The sequence below is a fragment of the Chiloscyllium plagiosum genome, unplaced genomic scaffold, assembly GCF_037043375.1.
Source record: "Chiloscyllium plagiosum isolate Xiang-an unplaced genomic scaffold, Cpla_swu_hap1 HiC_scaffold_3, whole genome shotgun sequence".
Classification (NCBI taxonomy): Eukaryota; Metazoa; Chordata; class Chondrichthyes; order Orectolobiformes; family Hemiscylliidae; genus Chiloscyllium; species Chiloscyllium plagiosum.
This window is the reverse complement of record NW_028270141.1, coordinates 55,386,460-55,414,245: the sequence shown is the minus strand read 5'-3', so window position 1 is coordinate 55,414,245 and position 27,786 is coordinate 55,386,460. Positions and strand designations below refer to the sequence as shown.

The 27,786-nt window shown below is 41.6% G+C and overlaps 1 protein-coding gene across 1 annotated transcript in view; it reads left to right on the top strand.

The window, feature by feature from the left end:
• Positions 1-27,786, top strand: part of col9a1b (collagen, type IX, alpha 1b) — a 151,741-nt gene that overhangs the window by 90,606 nt on the left and 33,349 nt on the right. Inside the window, exons 23-24 of the mRNA XM_043681717.2 lie at positions 14,871-14,924; positions 17,093-17,164. Coding sequence (XP_043537652.2) covers positions 14,871-14,924; positions 17,093-17,164 — 126 coding nt within the window. The remainder of the gene's footprint in view (positions 1-14,870; positions 14,925-17,092; positions 17,165-27,786) is intronic.

The following is a 27,786-nucleotide window of genomic DNA, read 5'->3' as shown; positions in this document are numbered from 1 at the left end:
TCAAACGCCTTACTAAAATCCATATATACCACATCTACCGCTTTCCCCTCATCAACCTCCTTCGTCACCTTTTCAAAGAATTCAATAAGGTTTGTGAGGCACGACCTGCCCTTCACAAAACCATGCTGACTATCCTTGATCACATTATTCCTATCCAGATGTGCATAAATCCTATCCCTTACAATTCTCTCTAAGACTTTGCCCACAACAGAAGTGAGACTCACCGGCCTATAGTTACTAGGGTTATCCCTACTCCCCTTTTTGAACAAGGGAACCACATTTGCTATCCTCCAGTCTTCTGGCACTACTCCTGTAGACAAAGAGGACATAAAAATGAAGGCCAATGGCTCTGCAATCTCCTCCCTTGCTTCCCAGAGAATCCTAGGATAAATGCCATCAGGCCCAGGGGACTTATCTATTTTCACCTTTTCCAGGATTTCCAACACCACTTCTCTACATACCTCAAAGCCATCCATTCTACTTATTTGTGACTCAGTATTCACATCAACGACAATGCCCTGTTCCTGAGTAAATACTGAAGAAAAGTATTCATTCAGTGTCTCCCCAATCTCTTCCGCCTCCACACGCAACTTCCCACTACTATCCTTGACTGGACCTATTCCTACCCTAGTCTTTCTTTTATTCCTAACATACCTATAGAAAGCCTTAGGGTTTTCCCTAATCCTACCGACTAAGGACCTTTCATGTCCCCTCCTTGCTGCTCTTAGCTCTCTCTTCAGGTCCTTCCTGGCTACCCTATAACTCTCAATCGCCCCAATTGAACCTTCATGTCTCATCTTGAGATAGGCCGCCCTCTTCCATTTAACAAGGGATTCCAATTCCTTATTAAACCACGGCTCCCTCGCACGACCCTTTCCTCCCTGCCTGACAGGTACATAATTATCAAGGACACTCAATAGTTGCTCCTTGAACAAGCTCCACATATCATTTACACTCTTGCCTTGGAATCTACTTTTCCAAGCCACACATCCTAAGTCATGCCTCACCGCATCATAATTTCCCTGACCCCAGCTATAACTCTTGCCCTGTAGTACACACTTATCCCTCTCCATCACGAGAGTAAAAATCACCGAATTATGGTCACTATCCCCAAAGTGCTCACCTACCTCTAATTCTAACACCTGGCCTGGTTCGTTACCCAGAACCAAATCCAGTATGGCCTCACCTCTTGTTAGCCTGTCTACATATTGTGTCAAGAAACTCTCCTGCACACATTGAACAAACACTGACCCATCTAACGAACTTGAGCTATAGCTTTCCCAATCAATATCAGGAAAGTTAAAGTCCCCCATAACAACCACCCTATTACTGTCACTCATCTCCTGAATCACCTTCCCTATCCTTTCTTCAATGATTCTAGGACTATTAGGAGGCCTGTAAAAGACTCCTAACAGGGTGACCTCACCTTTCCTATTCCTAACCTCAGCCCAAACTACCTCAGATGGCAAGTCCTCATCCATCGTCCTTTCCACCACTGTAATACTATCTTTGACAAGCAATGCCACACCTCTCCCTCTTTTACCCCCACCTCTGACCCTACTAAAACATTTAAATCCTGGAACCTGCAACAGCCAATCCTGTCCCTGTTCTAGCCATGTCTCTGTAATAGCCACAACATCGAAGTCCCAGGTACCAACCCACGCTGCAAGTTCACCTACCTTATTTCGTATACTTCTTGCATTGAAGTATACACACTTCAAGCCACTTTCGTGTTTACAGGCACCCTCCTTTTAAATTGATGCCATGTTCCTAACCTCCCTACACTCCAGGCCCTGCACCCTGAAGCTACAATCTGGGTTCCCATGCCCCTGCAGAGTTAGTTTAAACCCCCCCCAAGAGCACTAGCAAACCTCCCCCCAAGGATACTGGTGCCCCTCAGGTTCAGGTGTAGACCATCCTGTTTATAGAGGTCCCACCGTCCCCAGAAAGAACCCCAGTTATCCAAAAACCGGAATCCCTCCCTCCTGCACCATCCCTGTAGCCACGCATTTATGTGTTCTCTTTCCCTATTCCTCGAATCTCTATCACGTGGCACGGGTAACAAACCAGAGACAACAACTCTGTTCGTTCTAACTCTGAGCTTCCAACCTAGCTCCCTGAAAGCCTGTCTAACATCCTCGGCACTCCTCCTACCTATGTCGTTGGTGCCAATATGGACCACGACTTCGGGCTGCTCCCCCTCCCCCTCCAGGACCCGGAAAACACGATCAGAGACATCACGTACCCTTGCACCTGGGAGGCAACATACCAAACGTGAGTCTCTCTCGTTCCCACAAAACCGCTTATCTGTGCCCCGAACTATCGAGTCCCCAATTACTACTGCTCTGCTCTTCTTCACCCTTCCCTTCTGAGTAACGGGGACAGGCTCCGTGCCAGAGACCTGAGCCCCGTTACTTACCCCTGGTAAGTCATCCCCCCCACAAGTATCCAAAACGGTATACTTGTTCTTGAGGGGAACGGCCGCAGGGGGTCCCTGCACTGGCTGCTTCCTCCCAGTCCCCCTCACTGTCACCCATCTATCTGCCATCAATAGACCAACTGTTTTGTATAGCCATGTCAAAGCAAGTACTGAAAGCAATCTCTGCTGTATTTTAGTGCAAAAATGCTTAATTCTATTTCTGAGCCAGGAGGACTGGGTTCAATTCCTACCTGCTTCAGAGTTTTGTCATTACATCTCTGAACAAGATTGAATAAAAGATTGAAAAAAATCTGGGTCCAGGCAGTAGGAGGCTTAAGTGAGAATTAAAAGAATCCTCATCAGGACCAATGAAATGGATGCAATGGTTATGGTCTAAGTTTGTTGAACTAGTGGTTGAGTCCAGAAGGCTGTGAAGTGCCTCATTGGGAGATAAAGATGTTCCTTAAGCTGTCATTGCAATTCATTACACTGTAATTCTGAGGACAGACTGGGATAGAGAATTATAACTGACAAGTGATAGGCTTAATCTGGCTAAACTACAGTGGCCAGCAAAGCAGTTACCCATTCTGAGTCATAAGGAATGGCTGCTCCTGAGCAACTCATTGGCTGGTCCGGTGCAATAAAACTTCTGAATCTTCTCGCTGTCTTATTTGCTAAATTAATTGAGTCACATAGAGCAGTGGGTCAAATGTTTAAACTTGCTGCAGGACCAAGACAATATTTCCTAATCACCACATTCAGAGATATTGTTACACACCTCTGGAGCAGATAAGACTTGAACCCAAGCCTCACAGTTCAGATATAAGGACACTGCCACTATACAACAAGAGCCCTCCTAGGACCAAGACAGAAAGGAATTGCTGAGATGGGCATCAATTGCGTTTACACCACACCACACATTTGGCAAACACGTAGCGACGTAATGTGAGAAGCTCCAAGAAAATCTCAATCCTGTCTCCTTATAGATAACCTAGGATAACATTAACATACAAAACCCTGAACATGCCAACTCCTAAAGTAGATGTTAATGTTCCAGTATGGTGAATTCACAAGGCTATGGACCATAGGAAAGCAGGATAGAAATTGATAAGAATATGAAATTGATTCCATTGTTAATGGAATTTGTCAATTATCATTCTGGGTGTCATAGATAGAGAAAATGATAATACTTTAGAATCTTCTACATAATAAAATCTCTCCGGTTTGAAGAGAGACATGTTGAGTGACTGTTTTCATAGATTATAGGAGGATATATTACGGTATTGTTAAGGGATTAACAGTCGAACTGTTGTGCTGCTTGATGTAAACATCAATGACTTGGACCTGAGTGTAGGGCACACTTGCAAGATCTGGGGATGAGATGAAATTCTGAACTGTAGATAATAAATCGTCAGTGAGATGTGTTAAATGCTTGGCAGGTACAGTTTAAATCAGGGAAGTTTGTATTTGGATGGAAGTATGGAAGGCAAATATGAATAGAATGGCAGTTTTGAAGAAATGATTTGAAGGTGCTTGATACCAAGAAGCCTTAATACATAGACAAATCTATGAACGTGATAGGACTAGTTGAGAAAATTAGTTAAAGACACTCTTTCATCTGAATCAGATTCAAATCCCATTCTGGGACTTGAGAATCTAAAATCCAAGACTGATATTCCAGTGCAGTTTTGAGGGTCCACTGCAAAGCTAGAGGACCCATCTTTCAGATGTGACATTAATATGAAGCCATGCTCAGGTGGATATAAAGGTCGTCCTGGCACTATCTCAAGAAGGGGGTTGCTTCGACTCATATCGTACAGAAGAGGCTTTTCAGTCCATTGAGTCTATGCTGCTCTAGCTACACTTCTGTCAATTACTTTTCAATAAAGTACTTTTCAACACTTGATCCATAGCTTTGAATGTTATGAAATTTCAAATGCTCATCTACGTACTTTTTAAAGCTGTGAGATTTCCTGCCTCTACTGCCTTCCCAGGCAGTGCATTCCAGATTCTCTTTGACTGAAAAAAATTATTTCTTCAAATCCCCTCTAAACCTCTTGACCTTCACATTAAAATTTGCTCTGTTGTTATTGGCCCTTCAACTAAAGGAAGCAGCTGTTTTTTATCCACCCTGTCCATGCTCCACTACTAGTCTTATATACCTCAATCATCTCCTCCCTTAGCCTTCTCTGTTCTAAAGGAAACAACCAGAGCTAATCCAGCCTCTCTTCACTGCTCAACTGTTTTATCCCAGGCAACATTCTGGTGAATCTCCTCTGCACCCCATCCTTCCTATAGTGTGGTGACCAAAACGACACACAATTCTCCAGCTGTGGCCTAACCAACGTTTATACAGCGTATCACTGCCCCACAACTATTTTGCTTCTTTGTGTCCTGGCTAAAGCGTATCCCCAAACAACTTGACAAAACGTAGATTATCTGGTCATTGTTACTTTGTTAATCACATTCACAAGAAATGTTAATAGAATATGGATGATCATCTCTGCTGACAGACAGAAACCAAATCTGTGGCACCAGAGGCAGCATGGTTAGCACTGCTGCTTCATAGCGCCAAAGACCTGGGTTCAATCCCAGCCTCTGTCTGTGACTGTCTGTGTGGAGTTTGCACATTCTGTCTGTGTCTGTGTGGTCCAAAGGTGTGCAGGTCAGGTGAATTGGCTATGTTAAATTGCCCATATTGATAGGTGCATGAGTCAGGAGGAAATGGGTCTGGGTGGGTTACTCTTCAGAAGCTTGGTATGGACTTGTTGGGCCAAATGGCTTGTTTTTACACTATAGGGAATCTAATCTAAAACCTCAGCTATGTGGACCACCAGTGAAGTTGTTGCTATTTTCATTTGAGTAGAAGGTAAGCAGGGATTGGATTGAAGTTTGATAGCTTTGATAGAATTAACAATGAGAAACTGTTTTGAGTAGTAGAGGTGACCACAGGACACCCGATTCAAGGTAGTTGTCAAAGAACTAAAGGTGAGTTTAGAATTTTTTTGAACCTAGTGAATTGTTATGGTTTAGAATGCATGACTTAAAAGAGTAGTGACAATAGATTAAATTGGAACATTTTTTGAGGGATTCAGATTATCATTTGGAAAGTAAATCTTGATGGAGCTATGTGGAAAGAGCAGGGGAGTGGGGCTAAGAGGCAACTCACTACTACTATCTTAAGGGCATCTAGGGATTGGGTAATAAATACTGGCCCAGTGAGTGATGCCCACACCTCAGAAGGGAATATTAAAAAAAAATTGGAAAGCTGTTTGAAAGAGTTGACAAAGGCATGATGGACTGAATGGTCTCCTTGTGTGCAGTTCTATGTTCCAACGAAACTGTCTGGAATTTAAAACTTTAGGTTCACAGTAGTGCGCCTGTGGAGAGGTTCATTCGTCCACTGAAATATGTTTTTCATCTTCTCAGGCATGTTAGGTCAAAGATTTGCTGAAATTAATTGGTCTGTGATCATTAGCTGATTCATTATTGTAATTTCCAATGAACAGAATGACTAGACATTTCCTTAACAAATTCAACAATTTGTTTGTAAGACTTCTAAGACTTAGTAAGACTGAGTCGATCAGGATCTTAAAATCAATCGTTCAGAATTTCTGTCTTCGTGAGTAATTGCGAAATTTGTCCTGATGCCTTTGATCTCACCGACAAAAGAAAATGAATCCAGATTTATATGGCTCCTTGTTCCAAAGAAGGAATAAAGGGAATGCCTCGCTGTCTTTGTGTAATTAGTATCACGCTGGTTCTATTTTATAACTGAATGTCAGTTAAAAATTTTAATTATACCTATGAAGTGTTGAACACCTCAATGGAGTGTTGCATTTACTTCAGACATTTTAAGGACTGCTGAGCATGGTAGATTTATGAGGTATTCTGTGTGATTTATCCAAAAGCAAGGAAGTTGTACAAGCCTCTTAATAAAAGTCTGGGTTAATCTCAGCCAGAATGTTGTGTTCGATTCAGAGGCATCACAATTTTAGAAGGACTTTGTAGAGGTGACTTACTGGAAAAGTTAGGATATAAGATCCCAGTTATGTGCAAAGATGCTTCAGTTATTTTCCTTTTGTGAGGACGAGGTTATTTTTGAAAAGTTAAACACTTCTGAGCTAACATAATTGAGAAGCAACACTGCAATACTGCAACACCTGCAATCTCAGCTGATTGTTTTACTCCAATCCCAGAGCAGACATTAAAATTTGTTTATAATCCCAGATAAGGCTCCTACATTTGGATTCACTCTGAGGTGAGCTCCCAAGTATGGATACTGTATTTAAAATAGATCACATTTGAAATTCCAGTTATCTGCCACAAGATTCCACGATTTTAAAGAAACAAAATAAAGTCAACACTCAAATAGCTCACCAGCTGTTCTGAGCAGAACATCCTGATCTCATGTGAGTCTTTGCCTGAAGAAGGACTTATGCCTGAAACGTCGATTCTCCTGTTCCTTGGATGCTGCCTGACCTGCTGCGCTTTTCCAGCAACACATTTTTCAGCTCTGATCTCCAGCATCTGCAGTCCTCACTTTCTCCTAGCTTATGCCCGAAATGTCGATTCTCCTGCTCCTTGGATGCTGCCTGACCTGCTGCGCTTTTCCAGCAACACATTTTTCAGCTTTGTCTCAATTGCCAGCTTCAGTTGCAGACCACGACTGCTTGCAAACTTTTAATTCCTGAATTTTATTGTCTGGCAGACAGCTTCCTTTGAATTGCACAATGATCCAAGGCTTTCCTGAGCTTCAACTGCTTAGCAGCATGGATTCACTGACCTTCAGCTGTCTTCTCTGCTCTCTCATTCCATTCCTAGACCTTATGATCTTTTGGTCTTAGATTATTTATTCTCATACTTTTGACTTGGAAATAATGCAACATGACCAACTCAACATCATGCACACATGTGTTCACAGTCAGACAGACATAAAGATTGGCCACAGGTAAAGTTACTTTAATAGTTCAGTCTTTGGTACAAATAGGTTAGACAAAGGGGAGCCAGTGGACATGCTCTATTTGGATTTTCAGAGGGCCTTTTACAAGGTGCAGCACAGGAGACCATTAAATAAGAGCCCATTGCATTAGGGGCAAGGTACTGACATGGCTAGAGGATTGGCTGACTGACAGAAGGCAGACAGGGGGGATAAAGAGATCTTTTCAGGATGGCAGCTAGTATCTAGTAGAGTTCTAGTGGGAACCTTAACTCTTCACATTATACATTAATGATCTGGGTGAAGGAACTGAGGGTATTGTTGCTAAGTTTGCAGATGACACAAGGATTGGTAGAGGGACAGGTAGTGTTGAGGAAGTGGGAAGGCTTCAGATGTACTTGGATAGACCTGAAGAGTAGGCAAAAAAGTGGCAGATAGAACGTAATGTGGGAAAGTATGAAATTATGCATTTTAGGAGAATAGAGGTGTAGATTATTTTATAAATGGGAGAAGGCTTTGGAAATCTGAAACACAAGGGACTTAGGAGTCTTATTTCAAGTTTCTCTTAAACTTGCAGGTTCAGTTGACAGTTAGGAAGGGAAATGCAATGTTAGCATTCATTTCAAAAAGGCTAGAATACAAGAGCAGAGAGGTACTGCTAAGGATGTAGAAGGCTTTGGTCAGACCACATTTGGAATATTGTGAGCAGTTTTGGGCTTCATTTCCAAGGAAGGATATGCTGGCAGCAACAGGGTCCTGAGGAGTTTGAGGACTCTGGATTTGCAGTCAGTGGAGTTTAGAAAGAGATACTGAGAGGCCTGGATAGAATTGACTTTGAGAAGATGATTCCTCTAGCAGGAGAGACTAGGACCTGAGGGCATGGTGTCAGAATGAAGGGATGACCATTCGAACTGAGATGAGGAGGAATTTCTTCAGCCAGAGGGTGGTTAATCTATGTAACTTATTGCCACAGAGGGCTGTGGAGGCCATGTCATATTTAAGTCAGAGTTCTTGATTAGTAAGGGGAACAAGGGTGACAGGGAGAAGGTAGGAGAATGAGTTTGAGAAATATGTCAGTCATGATTGAATCATGAAGCAGACTCAATGGGCTGAAAGGAGCAGAATTAGGCCAATGTCTCATGGTCTTATGGCTCAGACTCTGTTGTCTCCCACATACAAGGCTTATAGTCTTTCAATGGATTCGATGAGTTAAAGTTGAAAAGAAGATCTTGTAAAGCATAGGATTACAACAGGATGTGAGATTCTTACAGATGAAATTTAGGAGTGTGATGTTTAAATGCATGTAAATATAACATCATAACTTCTTCACCATGTAACCGCTTATATATTCCCATTCTCTTCTAAATTAGGCATGATGTTTATGCTGATTCCACAACTCATGTTTGTAGGTTAACACCAGTGTGGATTTGAGACAGTGTCTTTGTTTTGCAATAACCCATTCAATCTGACAATACCCTTTTGATTGGTTTCAAATAAAGGCATGGAATCACATCAGTCTCAAAGTTATTTTGTGTTAATGCATACTTAAACAGAAAGCTATGTGAACTTCCAGATGCTGTGAATATCCTTATTTGATTTGGTATTCACTTTTGACTTGGTACTGCCTGTAGCTTAAATGTCATCTGCCACATAATTTATAGCATAATTTTATTTTAACCAGTCTGTGTCCAGTTTTGAAAACTATTCACTAAATGTTCATAACACACTGGACTTGACAGTTAACTATTGCAAATAGACCCTTTCGTAAGTTTGACAATCAATAAACTTTAGTAAATTCATGAAACACAATATATGTTTCACAAGCCACATTACTTCATTATGTTGAAATTTTAAGTAACCCAGGAGAATTCCTTAAACAGTGAATTTCAGCAGTTTTACTATCTTTCTTGAATAGAGGAGTTCAAATCATTATTTTCTGATTTGCTGGAATCTTTCCAGAATCTAGGGAATTTTGAAAATAATGAAACCAGTTAAAACAGCATATCCACTATCTCAGTCCGCTTTTAGTTCTAATAACATTCCCAGTAAACTTCCTCAGTGAGTGTAATTGTTTTACGTTCCTCCTTCTACTTCATTTCATGATTGGTGCCGAAAGACTGAGGTTGTCTAACGTGGTGCCAATGTTTAAGAAAGGTGGTAAGGACAAACCAGGGAACTGTAGACCAGTGAGCCTGACATCAGTGGTGAGCAAGTTGTTAGATGGAATCCTGAGGGACAGGATGTACAAGCATTTGGAAAGACAAGGACTAATTAGGGATAGTCAACATAGATTTGTGACTGGGAAATCATGTCTCAAACTTGATTGATTTTTTTTGAAAAAGGAACAAAGAGGATTGATGAGGGCAGAGTAGTAAATGGGATCTGTATGGACTTCAGTAAGGCGTTCGACAAGTTTCCCCATGGGACACTGGTTAGCAAGGTTAGATCTCATGGAATACAAGGAGAATTAGCCATTTGGATGCAGAACTGGCTCAAAGGGACAGAGGGTGGTTTTTCAGACTGGAGGTCTGTGACTAGTGGAGTGCCACAAGGATCGGTGCTGGGTCCACTACTTTTCATCATTTATATAAATGATTGGGATGTGAGCATAAGAGGTACAGTTAGTAAGTTTGTAGATGACACCAAAGTTGGAGGTGTAGTGGACAGCGAAGAATGTTACTTGAGATTAAAATGGGATCTTGATCAGATGGGCCAAAGGGCTGAGAAGTGGCAGACGGAGTTTAATTTAAATAAATGTGAGGTGCTGCATTTTGGGAAAGCAAATCTTATCAAGACATATACACTTAATGGCAAGGTTCTCAGGAGTGTTGCTGAACGAAGAGGCCTTGGAGTGCAGATTCGTAGCTCCTTGAAAGTGGAGTCGCAGGTAGCTAGGATAATGAAGAAAGCGTTTGGTATGCTTTCCTTTATTAGATTAGATTAGATTACTTACAATGTGGAAACAGCCCCTTCGGCCCAACAAGTCCACACCGCACCGCCGAAGCGCAACCCACCCATACCCCTACATTTACCCCTTACCTAACACTACGGGCAATTTAGCATAGCCAATTCACCTGACCTGCACATCTTTGGACTGTGGGAGGAAACCGGAGCACCCGGAGGAAACCCACGCAGACACGGGGAGAACGTGCAAACTCCACACAGTCAGTTGCCTGAGGTGGGAATTGAACCCGGGTCTCTGGCGCTGTGAGGCAGCAGTGCTAACCACTGTGCCACCGTGCCACCCACTGTGCCACCGTGCCACCCAAGGGGCAATGTTATTGGTCAGAGTATTGAGTACAGGAGTTAGGAGGTCATGTTGAGACTGTACAGGATGGTTGGTTAGGCCATTTTTGGAATATTGTGTGCAATTCTGGTCTCCTTCCCATCAGAAGGATGTTGTGAAACTTGAAAGGGTTCAAAAAAGATTTATAAGGATGTTGCCAGGGTTGGAGGATTTGAGCTAATGGGAGAGGTTGAATAGACTAGAGCTTATTTCCCAGGAGCACCAGAGGCTGATGGGTGACCTTATAGAGGTTTATAAAATCATGAGGAGCATGGATAGGATAAATAGACAAAGTCTTTTCCCTGAGGTGGGGGAGGGCATAGGTTTGGGGTGAGAGGGGAAAGATATAAAAGAGACCTAAGGGGCAATGTTTTCACTCAGAGGGTGATAGGTGTATGGAATTAGCTGCCAGAGGAAGCGGTGGAGGCTAGTACAATTGCAATATTTGAAAGTCATCTGGATGGGCGTATGAATAGGATGGGTTTGGAGGGATATGGGCCAGGTGCTGGCAGGTGGGACTGGATTGGGTTGGAATATCTGGTCAGCGTGGACAAGTTGGACTGAAAGGGCTGTTTCTGTGCTGTACATCTCTATGACTCTATGACTCTACCCTCTACAGTGAAGATGGAGCAAACAGCCATTCAATTCATTGACATTTTTAAAAATTTTATATTAAATTCCTGAGCTTCCTCTCTAGAGGACAACTGCTCTCTTTACTCACTCTTTTAATTTTTAAATATCTGTAAAAACTCTTACTCTATGTTTTTATACTTTTAGCTAACTATCTCTTATATTGTAAATTCTCCCTCTGTTCGTTAGTTAATCTTGCTGATTTTACATTCTGTCCAATCTGGAGTGACATGTATCTTGGACATTTAACTCTAAACCTTTATCATCTTGCAACCTTGCCTCAGCAGTAGCTGTTGACTGTGAAAATTTATTTCGGTTTGAAGGGTCAATTTATCTTTTTCATTACAAACACTGTGAATTCAGATACTGAGACTTTGGTTCTTTTTTAAACCATTTTCATAACCTCTCGTCATTATCTGCTGGCCATTATGCTATGTCATACTCTGCCATACTCTGGTTATCATTTCCATTATTGCTACCTTGTTGACTTGCCTTGTCCTCTCTCTTTAATTTATTAGATGTTTCTACTCTTGATCTGTTGTTATATTATGTAGTTTAAACCTCTTATTACCCTAATTATACAACTCGCCAGGATACTGCACCCAGTATGGTTCAGATAAAGACCATCCCTCTGGTATAGCTCCCTTTCCCCCTGTACTGATGGCTGTGCCACATGAATTGAAACTCTTTTCTACCATACCAACATTTGAACCACACATTTAATTCTGATCTTATTCATCCGATTCCAATGTACTCATGGCTCAGGTGATCATGAGAGAGTATTGCCTGTAAGGTTCCTCTGTCTAATTTATCCCCAGTTGCTCAAACACACTCAGCAAAACCTCTTTCCTTTTTCTACCTGTCATTCATTCCTACATCAGAGATCACTAAATCCCTGCAGTGCAGGTAGATGCCATTTGGCCCATCCAGTCTGCACTTACCCTCTGAAAAGCATCCCACCTACACCGACTCACCCATCTTATCCCTGCAAACCCTCACTAACCAAGGCTAAACTCCCCTAGCCTATACATCCCTGGACATTAGAGGGCAATTTAGAATAGCCAATCCACTTAACCTGCACATCTTTGGACTGTGGGAGGAAACCTATGAGAAAAATGGAGTATGTGCAAACTCCACACAGTTACCCAAGGCTGGAAATGAATCTGAGTCCCTGGCTAACCACTGTCCCACCATACTGCCCAGCATGAATCACAATGACTGGAACCTCACTCTTCTACTGCAAGTTTCTGAATAGCCAGAGCAGATATACTGGGGAAGCAACATAGCCCTCTGGACTATTGCTTTGGCATCCTGTACCACAGTGCCACTTCTAGTTTGTTGCAACTCTTGCTCTCATCCATTTAACATAGAACATAGAACAGTACAGAGCAGGAACAGGCTCTTTGGCCCACCATCTTATGCCGAACATGACGCCAAGTTAAACTAATTATTTCTGCCTGTCCATGGTCGATATCCCTCCATTCCTTGTTTATTCATAGTTAAAAATCACACAACACCAGGATATAGTCCAACAGGTTTAATTGGAAGCACACTAGCTTTCGGAGCGCTGCTCCTTCATCTCCACAATCACCTGATGAAGGAGCAGCGTTCCGAAAGCTAGTGTGCTTCCAATTAAACCTGTTAGACTATAACCTGGTGTTGTGTGATTTTTAACTTTGTACACCCCAGTCCAACATCAGCATCTCCAAATCTTGTTTATTCATGTGCTTATCTAAAAATCCCTTAAACCCCTATGGTATCTGCCTCCACCATTACCCCTGGCAGCATGTTCCAGGCACCTACCACTTCCTGAGTAAAAAACATATCCCTTATATCTTCTTTGAACTTTCCCCATCTTACTTTTAATGCATGCTCTCTAGTATTAAGCATTTCAACTCTGGGAAAAAGAGTTTCATAGTCTGAAGTTGAAAGGAGCAGAGATATCTTGCTGCAATTGTACAGGGCTTTGGTGAAACCACATCTTGAGTATTGTGAGAGGTTTTCGTCTCCTCATCTGAGGAAGGATGTTTTGGCTGTGGAGGAAGTGCAATAAATGTTTACCAAATTGATCCCTGTGATGGCAGGACTGATGTATGAAGAGACACTGGTTTGGTTAGAACTGTATTCACTGGCGTTTAGAAGAACGAGGGAAGATCTCAGAAGGCTATGAAATTCAAACAGGTTGGCATGGACCAGTTTGGGCCGAAGGACCCGAGTCCATGCTGTAGGACTCTAAGACTCTTTGACTAGTTTTATGCAGGTAAAGAGGTTCCGAAAATTTTGTCTGAAACATCGATTTTCCTGCTCCTTAGATGCTGCCTGACCTGCTGTGCTTTTCCAGCACCACTCTAATCTGAACTCTGGTTTCCAGCATCTGCAGTCCTCACTTTTGCCTAAATGCAGGTAAATGCAGGAAGGCTTCCTGATGACCATGGAGTCCAGAACCAGGGGTCACAGTCTCAGGATACAGGATAGGCCAATTAGTATTGAGATCAGGAGAATTTTCTTCCCCCCAGAAAATGGTGAGTCTGTGGAACTTTCTGTCACAGAAAGTGATTGAGGCCAAACCATTGAATGTTTTCCAGAAGGACTTAAACTTAGTTCTTAGGACTTAAATTGATCAAAGAGTATATGGTGAAAACAGGAACAGGGTACTGAGTTGGATGATCATATTGAATTGCAGAACAGGCTTGGAAGGTTGAATGGTCTGCATCTGCTCTTTCTATGTTTCTTTGAAAGAATCTCAAAGTCGTTGCAAAGACTGAGGGTCCTCCAGTTCTGCATCCTTGATCACCTTACCTGCCCAAGTCCCAGTCACACCCTCTGTCTCTGATCCCGAATCAAATCAGAATACCTAATCCTATGCTATGTGACTGCTACCTGGTACAAAATAAACAGATAACTTTCCCTGTCCTTCTGCATTCTGGTAGCTGCAAATAGCTTCAAGGCCATGACTTTGACTCAAGCCACAGATATTTATGCAGATGTGTTTGCCATAGATCACACTGGCACCTACAAGCTCCCACATTCTGTATCTTCCTGAACCTCTCCACTTTTTTTTCCTCCTATAAAACCTTGACCAAGTCTTTGGTTGCCTATCCTGATATCAACGCATGTGATACAATGTTGAATGTCATTTTGTTAATCTTCATGGAACACCTTGAGATGTTTTATTACTTTCAAAGAGCTTTTTCAATATTTATTAGTGTTATTATGTAAAGAATGAGATGCAATATTGTCACCCAAATGTTATCTGAGAACTATAACGTCACAATTGGTTCAGTATCCTGATCTAGAAGAAATCAGGAACATTTCCTGAGCATGCACAAGTGGTGTTGAAGATAATGACTGAAAATTGAAGTATCATCAAAAGAGAAATACTCCAGATGCTGGAAATCTAAGACACTGCTTCTTTCCACTGCAGCTTCATAATCTTCACTGATCTTTGATTACCTGGCATATTTATAGTGCCATGTCAAAATACAAATGTCATAATGTATATTTTAATTTTACTACATTAGTGTTAGTAGACAGACTCTAACTGAATGTTGTAAATCATTCAGAAATTCACCATCCATGTTTCTTTATTTGAAAAGGGTGACCGAGGGGTGCCGGGTGATGTTGGTCCTGCAGGTCCACCTGGCCCAGCTGTGAGTATTTTCTTCACTGTTTTAGATATATCTTGTTGGACATGGGTCTTTTTTGCTAATGTTTATGTAATTCCTGTTCTTGCTCAATAAACCCTTTCTAGCTGGATTAATTACTGCTCTGTAAATTGTAAGTAAGAAACAGAGAATGTAGGCCAGATTTTCCACGATATTATCAAAGGTACCAATCTATTTAAAAATATAGCAGATAATGGTGCCACTAAATAACAAAATTGATTTTAAATGAATATACTAATGTTCCATTACAAACACTGCACTGCACGATTTCAATCCAATTTGTTGAAAATAAAATGAGAGCATTCAAGACCCAGTATGGGTCCTTTACTCATAATTATTTATATTGTATTAAGGATATTTAATGTTAAGGCAGTGAAGGTCATTAAAGTAAGCATTTTAATCTTAAGAGCATCATCATTGTTTAAGGTTTTGATTTCACTATGGGACAGTGGACGAGATGTAGACTGCAGGCTTCCAGTGACAACACTGCTTTGCTGAGTAGCAAGTTGGTTGAGTTGAAACTTCTAGAGAGTACTGTTGGTTTCCTGCTGATATTTGAAGCAAACTTTGAATGAGTTTCAAGAGCCACTGGTTTATTGTATTGGTTGTCTTTTTAAAATTACTCAAGGGGCTGGCTGAGCCAGCATTTATTGTCCATCCCTAACTACAGTTAAGAGTTATTTCAATGACTTTGGAATCAATTACTTTGTGGGCGGCACGGTGACACAGTGGTTAGCACTGCTGCCTCTCAGCGTCAGAGACCCGGGTTCAATTCCCGCCTCAGGCGACTGACTGTGTGGAGTTTGCACATTCTCCCTGTATCTGCGTGGGTTTCCTCCGGGTGCTCCGGTTTTCTCCCACCATCCAAAGATGTGCAGGGTCAGGTGAATTGGCCATACTAAATTGCCTGTAGTGTTAGGTAAGGGGTAAATGTAGGGGTATGGGTGGGTTTCGCTTCGGCGGGTCGGTGTGGACTTGTTGGGCCGAAGGGCCTGTTTCCACACTGTAATCTAATCTAATCTAAATCAAACGTAGAATCAAAGATTTCCATCCCTAAAGTGTAGAACCAGACATGTTTTTGCAGCAGTCTCGATTTTCATCTGTCACAGTGAATTCAAACCCATATCTTAGAATGTTAGTCTGGGGTTTTATCACTAGGCCACTGCCCCCAGCAGAGCTGACACTATCACAAGGCATTTGCTTAGGAAGGCACACCTTGGGATTAGCAAACTGCTAGCTTTTTATAAAAATTGGAATCAAAACCCTGACATTTTGAGCAAGTTGGTCTCGTAACTGGTCATCAGCTGTCAAAGAGAAAGATATTGTAACTTGTTTTATCATGAGGCATTATCACAATGTGACAGTAGTGTCATTCTGATTCCACAAGCCACGGCCATTGTGTGACTCATGTAGTAGGGTACTGGAGAACCCAATGTAGATTCAGTGAATCTCCAACTTAGCTGCACCCTTAATCTGTCCCTGGATTCCTGGGACCTGCTTCATCTTTAAAAACCTTGCTGCCTGTTTTCAGTGACAGCATTTCTGCCTGTGTCTCCTGGAATATGGAGGTGTGGGAATTGGGGGTGGTGAGGGAGGGGGTAGGTCGGGGGAATGATAATGGTTGTAGGGAGTAGAGGTTAAGAATCTCACCTATACATGTTACTGTTTTCGGTGAGTTTTGTTGCATTGATGCACTTTGTGCATTGTACCTGGAACAGTGTAGTTCTGTACTGCTCTTGCAAGTAAGGGATAAGTCACCATCAATGGTTGTATTTACTCCTTGCTAGACAGTATTTATACAGTAACAGCAGAACTGCACCACAGGAGAATGAACTGAAAGAGCTCACTGTTCCTGAGGAATTTAAACCACAGGCAAAAAAAAATCATGTAAAAGTGAGCTGAAACAGACAGGGTCAGAAAGACTGCTGAAGAATGTTAAAGTACGTGCTAAATTAATTCAGCTGAAGGTTTGAGAATAATCTTCAAATCAGCACCAGTGAAAGGAATACATTTCTGTTCTTTTGAAATAGGAATAGCACATAAATAACATTAAGTTTTGTAATAATGATAACTCTCATTCTAAGTGCTGGATGATACTTCCAACACAAATATTTTACTCCATGACTTCCTTTTCCTCCTCCTGAACATTGTAGGGTCCCATTGGTGATATTGGCTATCCTGGTCTTCCGGGTCCAGCTGGTTTGCCAGGTGCTAAAGGAGATCGGGTAAGAAGCTTCTTTTTGTACTCAGAGCTCAGGAATAAATCAGAATCTTAAGTTACCCTCCAACACTCAGGAAGTTCTGTGTTGCAGTTGTTATTCAAAGCTGTGCATTTGTCTGGGTCAAAGGAGAATCAAAGCGATGGAGGTAGATGGAGGTAGATCTCATCTAGGGATGATGTGAGAGTGAAAGGGATGGAGAGTTTGAGTGAGAAAGAGAGAGAGAGAGGGAGATCCTTATGATTATGCTTAATGCTGAGAGCAGTTTTAATTTTTGACACGTGTAATTTTGTAATTTCATGAAAAAATACTTTGATGAATGAGGAATTTTGTTGAATTTTCTCCTTAAGAAATTCTCAAACATTAACTCTGAATGAAGTGGATACAATGAATTATACTGGGACGAAAATTCTTATCCTTAGTTAAATGCAGAGTTTCCCAATTTTTCTTTCTGTTCTTGAGATTAAATGAACTGCTAACAACAAAGATGTAACATTCATTGGCTTGAAAGAAAAGGTCAGTGCTTAAGCAGTAAATATTCTTTAACAGTTCTCAGTAAGTGTATCTATGAAAAGATTCTGCAGTAGTTCAAACTGTAGATGACTGAAACACAGTGAGGAAGTCCTAAAGCCTGTTGTGTCTATGCTGGCTCTTTGCCAGAATTACATAAAATTAAACCAATGGCCTTGTTTTCTCTCAGAGACTTGTGTGTTCTTCTATCATTTGTTTATTCTTTCTTTAAAAGGTGTGATGGTCTGTGTTCCAGCTGCTCACTGTATTTAATCAGCCCCCAGTCCTACAACACTTGCGTGCAGAGGTTTCTCCTTGCTTTTCCTATTCATGACTGATGACCTTTTCTGTCACTAAAACTTGAGTCAGGAGGAATTGGACTTTCCTCTGTCAGCCAAATAAAAATGCCTCATAATTTTAAGAATCTCAAATAAGTTTCCACTTAATCTTCTCTAATTGAAATAACTGCACATCTCTTCCCATGAGCTATGTCATCACTGTGAAATAATGCTGTATACTCTCAATGCCTTTGCAGTCCAGTGCAACTATGGGCTGTCTAACTATGAGCTGTTCAATACTGTGTTTGATATTCTGTGTCCAAATATCATCTATGCAGATCTGTTATAATCATTTTGTTCTTTTATTCAAAATGTCTTTGGTCTTTTTCAGTCAGTTTACTTGCCCACTTTCACTTTTAGAAATTTAATTCTATTAGCTTTAGGTTCCTACTCATATGAATTCTTCAACTAAATATTTCTATTAAGTAGATTCTCCTGTTTTGTGTTTTCCTCTAAATTATATTATCTAATGTCCTCACATTATGTTCACATCTTTGTCTTATTCTTGTACCATCAGCAAATTCAGAAATTGTGCCCACATCCAAATCTTCTGTTAACGTTCAAAGAAAAGTGGACCCTTTGAGAAGAAGGATGAGGAGATTTTCTTTCTCTCAGAGAGTCCTGCAGCTTTGGAACTCTTTGCCTCAGAAGGTGGTGGAGGTGTTGTCATTGAATATTTTTAAGACAGAAGTGGATAGATTCTTGATTGACAGGACAATCAAATGAGAACGTAAGAACTAGGAGCAGGAATGGGCAATTCAGCCCCTTAGGGCTGCTCCACCATTCAATACGACATTCAATACCTCATTTCATCTTCAATTGTACTTTCCTACCCGCTGTCCATCACTCTTTTAAACCTGGATGTAAGTTTGCTCGCTGAGGTGGAAGGTTCATTTCCAGACTTTGTATCACCATATTAGATAACTTCTTCAGTGACCCTCCGAATGAAGCACTGGTGATGTATCCTGCTTTCTATGTAATTGTTTGAATTTCCTTGGGTTGGTGATGTCATTTTCTGTGGTGACATCATTTCCTGTGGGTGATGCCATTTCCTGTTCTTTTTCTCAAAGGGTGGTAGATAGATCCAAGTCAAATGTGTTTGTTGATAGAACAAACAGCCAAATGTCTACCACACCCTAAGAAAAAAAAACAGGAAATGGCATCACCATTGGAAATGATATCACCACAGGAAATGACATCACCACAGGAAATGACATCACCAACCCAAGGAAACTCAAACGTATAAATAGAAAGTGGGATACACCACCAGTGCTTCATTCGGAGGCTCACAGAAGATGTTACCTAGTAGGATGATGAAACGTCTGAAACCGAACCTTGCAGCTCAGCGAGCATAGAGTCATAGAGTCACAGAGATGTACAGCATGGAAACAGACCCTTCGGTCCAAACCATCCATGCCGACCAGTTATCCCAACCCAATCTCGTCCCACCTGCTAGCACCCGGCCCATATCCCTCCAAACCCTTCCTATTCATATACCCATCCAAATGCCTCTCAAACGTTGCAATTGTCCTCTAGCAGTTCATTCCATACATGTACCACCCTTTGCGTGAAAAAGCTGCCCCTTAGGTCTCTTTTATATCTTCCCCCTCTCACCCTAAACCTATGCCCTCTAGTTCTGGACTCCCCGACCCCAGGGAAAAGACTTTGCCTATTTACTCTATCAAGCCCATCATAATTTTGTAAACTTCTATAAGGTCACGCCTCAGCCTCTAACACTCCAGGGAAAACAGCCCCAGCCTGTTCAGCCTCTCCCTATAGCTGAAATCCTCCAACCCTGGCAATATCCTTGTAAACCTTTTCTGAACCCTTTCAAGTTTCACAACATCTTTCTGGTAGGAAGGAGACCAGAATTGCAAGCAATATTCCAACAGTGGCCTAACCAATGTCATGTACAGCCGCAACATGACCTCCCAACTCCTGTACTCAATACTCTGACCAATAAAGGAAAGCATACCAAATACCTTCTTCACTATCCTATCTACCTGCAACTCCACTTTCAAGGAGCTATGAACCTGCACTCCAAGGTCTCTTTGTTCAGCAACACTCTCTAGGACCTTAGCATTCAGTGTATAAGTCCTGCTAAGATTTGCTTTCCCGAAATGCAGCACCTGCATTCACATTTATCTGAATTAAACTCCATCTGCCACTTCTCAACCCATTGGCCCATCTGGTCAAGATTCTGTTGTAATCTGAGGTAACCCTCTTCGCTGTCCACTACACCTCCAATTTTGGTGTCACCTGCAAACTTTTTAACTGTACCTGTTAAGCTCGCATCCAAATCATTAATGTAAATGACAACAAGTAGAGGACCCAGTACCGATCCTTGTGGCACTCCACTGTTCACAGGCCTCCAGTCTGAAAAACAACCTTCCACCACCACCCTCTGTCTTCTATCTTTAAGCCAGTTCTGTATCCAAATGGCTAGTTCTCCCTTTATTCCATGAGATCTAACCTTGCTAATCAGTCTCCCATCTACTGCTCTGCCCTCATCAAATCTCTTTGTTACTTCTTCAAAAAACTCAATCAAGTTTGTGAGACATGATTTCCACGCACAAAGCCATGTTGACTATCCATAATCAGTCCTTGCCTTTCCAAATACATGTACATCCTGTCCTTCAGGATTCCATCCAATAACTTGCCCACCACCGAGGTCATGCTCACTCGAGCAAATCTACATCCAGAACCTCAACCTGAGCTACAAATCTTCTCAAAACTCGCTAACTCTTTTAAACCAATTACTAAATGTCTGTCTATCTCTTCCTTAAATTTAGATTAGATTAGATTACTTACAGTGTGGAAACAGGCCCTTTGGCCCAACAAGTCCACACCGACCCTCCGAAGAGCCACCCACCCAGACCCATTCCCCTAGATTTACCCCTCCACCTAACACCATGGGCAATTTAGCATGGCCAATTCACCTAATCTGCACATTTTTGGAACGTGGGAGGAAACCGGAGCACCCATAGGAAACCCACGCTGACACAGGGAGAACATGCAAACTCCACACAGACAGTTGCCTGAGGCAGGAATTGAACCTGGGTGTCTGGCGCTGTGAGGCAGCAGTGCTAACCACTGTGCCACTGTGCTGCCCACAAGTTCACAGCTTGCGATAGCCGGGAATTTACTCTGTGTTCTGGTGTCCACTGCACTCTGGGGTAATGAATTCTACAGATTCATGACCCTTTGAGAGAAAAAATTCCTCCTCATTTCTGTTTTAGATCTCTCACTCCTTTGCCTCTGATTCATTCTGGGGAAACATCCAATCGATTCTGGCTTTGTCAATCCTTTTTAGTATCTTATATATCTTAACTAAATCTCCTTTCATTCTTCTAAACCCTAATGAAATAGTGGGAATGTGAAATTTGAAACAGATCAGTCACAATTTTATTGATTGGCAGAGCAGGTTCAAGGAACCGAATGGTCTACATCTGTTCCAAATATATGATTGCATTCACCACTGGAGTACGTCAATTCCAATTCTTTCATCAATTCAAATAGACACATCTACTGGAATGTTTCGGTCCATGCTCTAACTTTTCTGTTGTGCCATAATTCAAATTGCTTGCAGCAAGCCTTCTGTGAGATGCCTTATCAGTTCCATTCAATCAGTCTGCTTGTTCTGTGTCTGCCATATCAAATGAGTACTTGGTCAATTAACAGGGCCTCTGTTGTTTCCTTTTCATGAAGGGCAAAACGGCTGACCACCCAAACTGTGCCAAATGCATCTATACAGTATAAGTGTTGAAAGCGCTGGTGACTCTCACTCCCCATCAATGTAAAGTTTTTCCATCAACTTTTTCAGAGGTTTATGACTCACCTCTGGAGAAGGTGGGACTTGAACCAGGTTTCCTTGCCCAGAGGTAGGCATTCTCCCACTGCACTACAAAGATATTATGTATTATCTACTGTATGCACTCTGAATCTTCATACTGATACATTATATGGGGCAGTAGACCAGCTAGCTGCACGTTATTAGTTTACTATGACTTATGTGTCCCTTGAGGAATATATGTTTCTCCCACTTCCTGGTGATTACTATCAAAGGATTTTGCCCATGATGAGGGCTCAGTGAAACAGAGGACCCAGGATTAAGGTCATTCACAAAAGTACCAAGTGCTAAATTGATATTAACTTCAAAAAAATTAATTGGATAAATACTGGTAAGGCCAAAATTTGCAGGGCTGTGTGGAAAGAGAGGTACAGTGGGACTCACTTGATAGATTCAAAGAACCAGCAATTTAATGATGGGATGAATGGTACCTTTTGTCTGGTATCATTCTATGATAGCTAGGCTCATAGAATGGTTACAGTGCAGGAGGAAGCCATTCAGTCCAACATGTCTGTATTAGTTCTTTGTTATATTCTCCCTGCAAATTCTTCCTTTTCAATTAACAGTCTAATCTTTTTGAATGCAGCATTTCATAAGTCCATAAGATATAAGAGCAGAATTAAGCCATTTGACCCATCAAATCTGCTCTGCCATTCGATCATGGCTAATATGTTCCTCATCCCCATTTTTCTGTCTTCTCCCCATAACCCTTCAACCCATTGTCAATTAAAGATCTGTCTAACTTCTCCTTAAATTTAGCATTGTCCCAATGTCTACCGCATTTTGTGGTAGCGAATTCCACAGATTCACAACCCTTTGGGAGAAGTAGTTTCACCTCAACTCTGTTTTAAATTTGCTACCCCTTATCCTAATATGATGGCCTCTCCTCCTGAATGCCCCACAAGAGGAAGCATCTGTTCCACGTCTATTTTATCCACATAATCTTGAATACCTTAATTTGATCTCCCCTCGTTCTTCTAAATTCCAGAGTGTAGGCTTGAACTATTCAATCTTTCTTCATACGACAAACCTCTCATCTCTGGGATCAATCTAGTGAAACCCCTCTGAACTGCCTCCAATGTCATTACATTTTTCCTCAAATAAGGGGACCAAAACTGTGCACAATATTCCAGGTGTGGTCTCACCAATGCGGTTATAGTTACAGTTGAACCTGCCTCCACTACACTCTAAGGCTGTGAACCATTCACTATGTGAGATAGTGATTCTCATACAATTTTTGCTTCTTTTACCAATTATTTGAAATCTGTGTCTTTCGTTCTTGATCCCTTTATGAGTGGGTACGGTTTCTTCCTCTGTATTTTGTCCAAACCCCTCAAGGTTTTGAACACCTTGATCAAATCTATTCTTCTTATTCTTCTCTCCAAGGAAACCAGGCTGACGTTCTTCACACCTGGAACAAATCTTTTCTACACTCTCTGTAGTGCCTTCACAACCTTCTTACAGTGTGGCACCCAGAAGTGGATCAACTCCAGTTGATTTGAACCAGTGTACTAAATCAGTACAACATGACCTCCTTTCTCTTGCACTACATGGCTTGATTAAAACAGCCTCGGATACTGTTGTTATATTGCTAGCTTCATTCATATACTGACACAGAAAGCTAGTCAGTCCATCTTCCACAACCGTTTATTTGCATCTCATAGTTCAATAAAAACCCCAGTCTGCTCACTTCCTTTACATCAAGTCCTCTTAGGAGGTGAAGCCAGTAATTTAACAAAGATCTCAATTAATCAAATTTCAGGCAGTACCCACCAGGGACAGACAATCAGCCATATTTTCAATTAAAAAAACAGAAGTTGCTGAAAAAGCTCAGCAGGTCTGACAGCATCTGAGAAGAGAAGTCAGCGTTAATGTTTTGGGTCCGGTGACCCTTCCTCAGAAAGGGCCAGACCTCGTGAGCTTTTCCAGAAACTTCTATTTTTGTTTCTGATTTACAGCATCTGCAGTTCATTTGGTTTTTAATTTAACAAAAATGACTTGTTTTAACTATTACTATAAGAAGCCATCCCTTTTAGTTAAACACGTTCTCAACTTGTTCAGAGATGTTATTACATAGCAATGAAGTAAGTAAGACTTGAACCTGGATCTCCTGACTCAGAACTAAGGACACAAACATTGCTCCTCCTCTTTTAATTTGATAAACTCACTACTAAATCACCTAATTATCGCAAGTAAAACAAACAACAAATAACAACACTGCCCACTGGCTATAGTGCAATAGTCATAACATTGAAGGACAGTTGGAAAATAAGGGAGGAAACTAAATCAAAATGACGATGAAGGGGGAGACAATACATTCTAGCCTGTGCAGTGCACACTCTCACAAATCAATCCTTATTTTAATAGACTCCCCCATCAAATCAACAAATTAAAACAAACAGTATGTAACAAGCACTGCTAACTAACCAGCCCTTGATATTTTATAAACAACATCAAAGAGGTGGCTCAGAGGTAGGAATACTACCACTGCACTACAAGGGTCATACAAACCAGCCCCTTTTTTTGTCAAGAATCTCTCAGACTTGCTTCTCAAATTCTGTATTTACCAGTGCAGAGATTTTAAAGTATACTCAGGATTAGGTGGGAATTAAACCCAAGGCCTGTGGCTATGAGGTAGAGATACTAACACTGCACCAAAGACCATCCCTTTTTTTATATAGATAAAATAGCCCTTAAATATATGCTAAGAGCAGGGAGCATCCCCAGCTTCTGTTTACCATGTCTGGAGTATGCTGTGTTTCATTCTTAAAGGAAATATCATCTATAACATTGTCAGCGTTGTGCTTTATTAACTGACCTCTTAATCTGTCCTGTCATCTTTAATGGCTTACACACACACATAGCCAGGTCTGTCTGCTGTTGCACCCTTTCTAGAGTTGTGGCCTTTATTTTATGTTGTCTCTCCATGTTCTCCCTACCAAATTTAATCACTTTAAATTCAACCTCATCTACCACATATCTGCCACTTCAACTACTTGTTAATGTCTTTCTGACATTCTGAACTGATTTCCTCATTGTTTACAATGCCCAAAAAATGCCTATTGACTACTACTCAACCAATTTTATGTCCATGTTGCTCCTGTCCCTTTTCTTATGTGAACTATATCTACAAGTGGGCGTATGGTACTGAATCGTATGCCTTTTGGAAGTATATGCCTCATCAACTGCATCATCCTCATCAGCTCACTCCATGTTAGTTCAACATAATTTTTCTTGAGGAAATCTATGCCGGATTTGTTTAATCTCTATTTGTTCACGTGACTGTTAATTTTGCTTCAAATTACTGTTTCTTCAACAGTCGGGTTTGCTGAGCTTACCTTGCTGCACTTTTTATGAACGGGGGATTACTTTTGCATTCTCTGGGCTTCTGGTATTACCTACAAATCAGGAAGTTTGAAAAATTATGACTAATGTTTCTACAATTCCCACTCTCATTTCCCTCAGTATCCTTGGATACTTCTCATCTTCCTTAAGAACAGACAGCTTTTCTGATACCTTCTCCTTACCAATATTACACCTTTTGTTGTGTCTTACTTACCTCTCCTTTCTCATGGCCTGGGTAGCGTCTTCTTTCTTCTTCCTCCCATAGCCCTTGCTCTGTGAGAAAGATTGACATGAGATTCATTTCTTGGCTAAGAGATTTTTTTTCCTACTTATCCCTGATACTGCTACAGTGATACTTCACAGTCTTCTACTTCATTAAACCCATTGAACTGGAATTACAAATTGTGGTAAGAAACTGAAAATTGGAAGAATTCAGTGCCTTGACCCTTTGCGTGAATGACGATGATTCTAAATGGAAATAGGCTTATTGGGCTCAAGGCAGTCTCAATTCCCATTTAAAAGAGTTGTGGACTTCCAAAGGCAAGTGGCAGCCATTTTAGGGCCTGCTGCAGCCTTGCAGTGGAGAGTTGGCTGCTCCTAGAAAGGCTATGGTGGTGTAAAGACAGCAAAATGTGGCCATGGTTGCCACGTTACGGTACAGTTGACTCCTCAAAATCAGTTAAACTAAAATATAAATGGAAATTGCATTTCTTTTGCCCCTGATGGCCCCAACATCTGTGTATAAACATGTCTCAGACTGTTTGACTTGATTTGATAAAACATTAAAAGTCCCATTTAATTCTAGCCAGACCCTTTAACTTCCTGAAGAGCTTTAGGAGGCTGTATGTGCTGGTGAGTGACTTTCCCATTTCTTTTCCCCTGCAGAACCTCCAAAAATTGTAAGCTATTTCAGAGGTGGTGGGCCCCAGGGCTATGATCTGGGAACACAGTTTTCAAATCCTGCCCACAACCATATCTGCTTCCATTCTCCTCCACTGCCAATTGGGAATTGGTCCATTGACTCAAGATCATATCGGGACAGCATGTCACAAAGTGGGAGCACTAAGTGCACCAGGGCAATACGCTGGATTAGTGGCTTTGGACTTCATGGAGCAAGCCGCCATGGCAGTAGAGATGTGCATTTTATTGGAATCTATTGCTATGGCTGGGTTACCACCTCCAAAAGAGCAAACAGATCCTTTGACAGAGTCTTCAGCTCTATCACTGAGTCTGCTGCAATCAAAGAGTTCACTTTCATTATTATCTGCACTTTAAGTTTCCTTTTGACCCCAAACTGCTATCCTTTTGAGTTAAAAATCATACAACACCAGGTTATAGTCCAACAGGTTTAATTGGAAGCACACTAGCTTTCGGAGCGACACTCCTTCATCAGGTGATAGTGGAGGGCTCAATCCTAACACAGAATTTATAGCAAAAATTTACAGTGTGATGTAACTGAAATTATACATTGAAAAATTGATTGTCTGTTAAGCCTTTCATCTGTTAGAATACAGTGATAGTTTCATTTCTTTCATGTGTAAATCACAAAACCTTTTTTTTTAAAAGTTGCATTCTCGGGTTAGCTGTTAACAATGGTGATAGCTAGACAATATGTTGAAGGTAAAAACAATGACTGCATATGCTACTTTCTCCCCACCCCCACCCTCCTCTCACTTATCTCTCCACGCTCCAGGCTCACTGCCTTTATTCCTGATGAAGGGCTTTTGCCCGAAACGTTGATTTCGAAGCTCCTTGGATGCTGCTGAACTGCTGTGCTCTTCCAGCACCACTAATCCAGAATATGTTGAAGGTGTTAGCCCCCTGTGTTCTCTGTTTTGTGCCATGACGTTTAGATTGATTCTAATCTAAAAAGTGAGATATTGGAGTTTTACATAAATTCATGCAGTTTTTGAGCTCAGAGTTCTACATGAATGCATTCAGTTTTTGAGCAAAGTACAATGTAACCCTGCAAGTACAAATTCACCCCACAAAATATATGTGTGCATGTGGGTCTTTGTGTGATTGTGTGTGTGTGTCTGTCTGAGTTGGGGGTTGTGAGTGTGAGAAAGTGTATGTGTGTGTGTGTAGTGAGTGCAGAGTGTCTTAAGTCTGTGAGGGGGTGCATGTGTGAGTGTGGGAGTGTGTGTGTCTGTAAGGGTGTGTGTGGGTGTCTGTGTGCGCGTCTGTGTGTATGTGTGTCCGTATGTATGTGTGTATAGGAGTGCCTGTGTGTGTGAGTGTGTGTGTGTGTAGGAATATCTGTGTTTGTGTATAGTGCAATGGTGGTCACCTGTAATGTGACATGAACCTAAGGTCCCGGTTGAGGCCCTCCCTATGCTATCAGCCTCTGCTTGGCCACTTTTCTCTGTTGCCTGTCCCGAAGTCCACCTTGGAGGATGGTCACCCGAAGGTCCGAGGCTGGATGTCCTGGACCACTGAAGTGTTCCCCAACTGGGAGGGAACCCTCCTGTCTGTTGATTGTTGTGCGGTGCCCATTCATCCGTTGTTGTAGCCTTTGCTCGGTTTCCCCAATGTACCATGCCTCCGGGCATCCTTGCCTGCAACATATAAGATAGACAACGTTG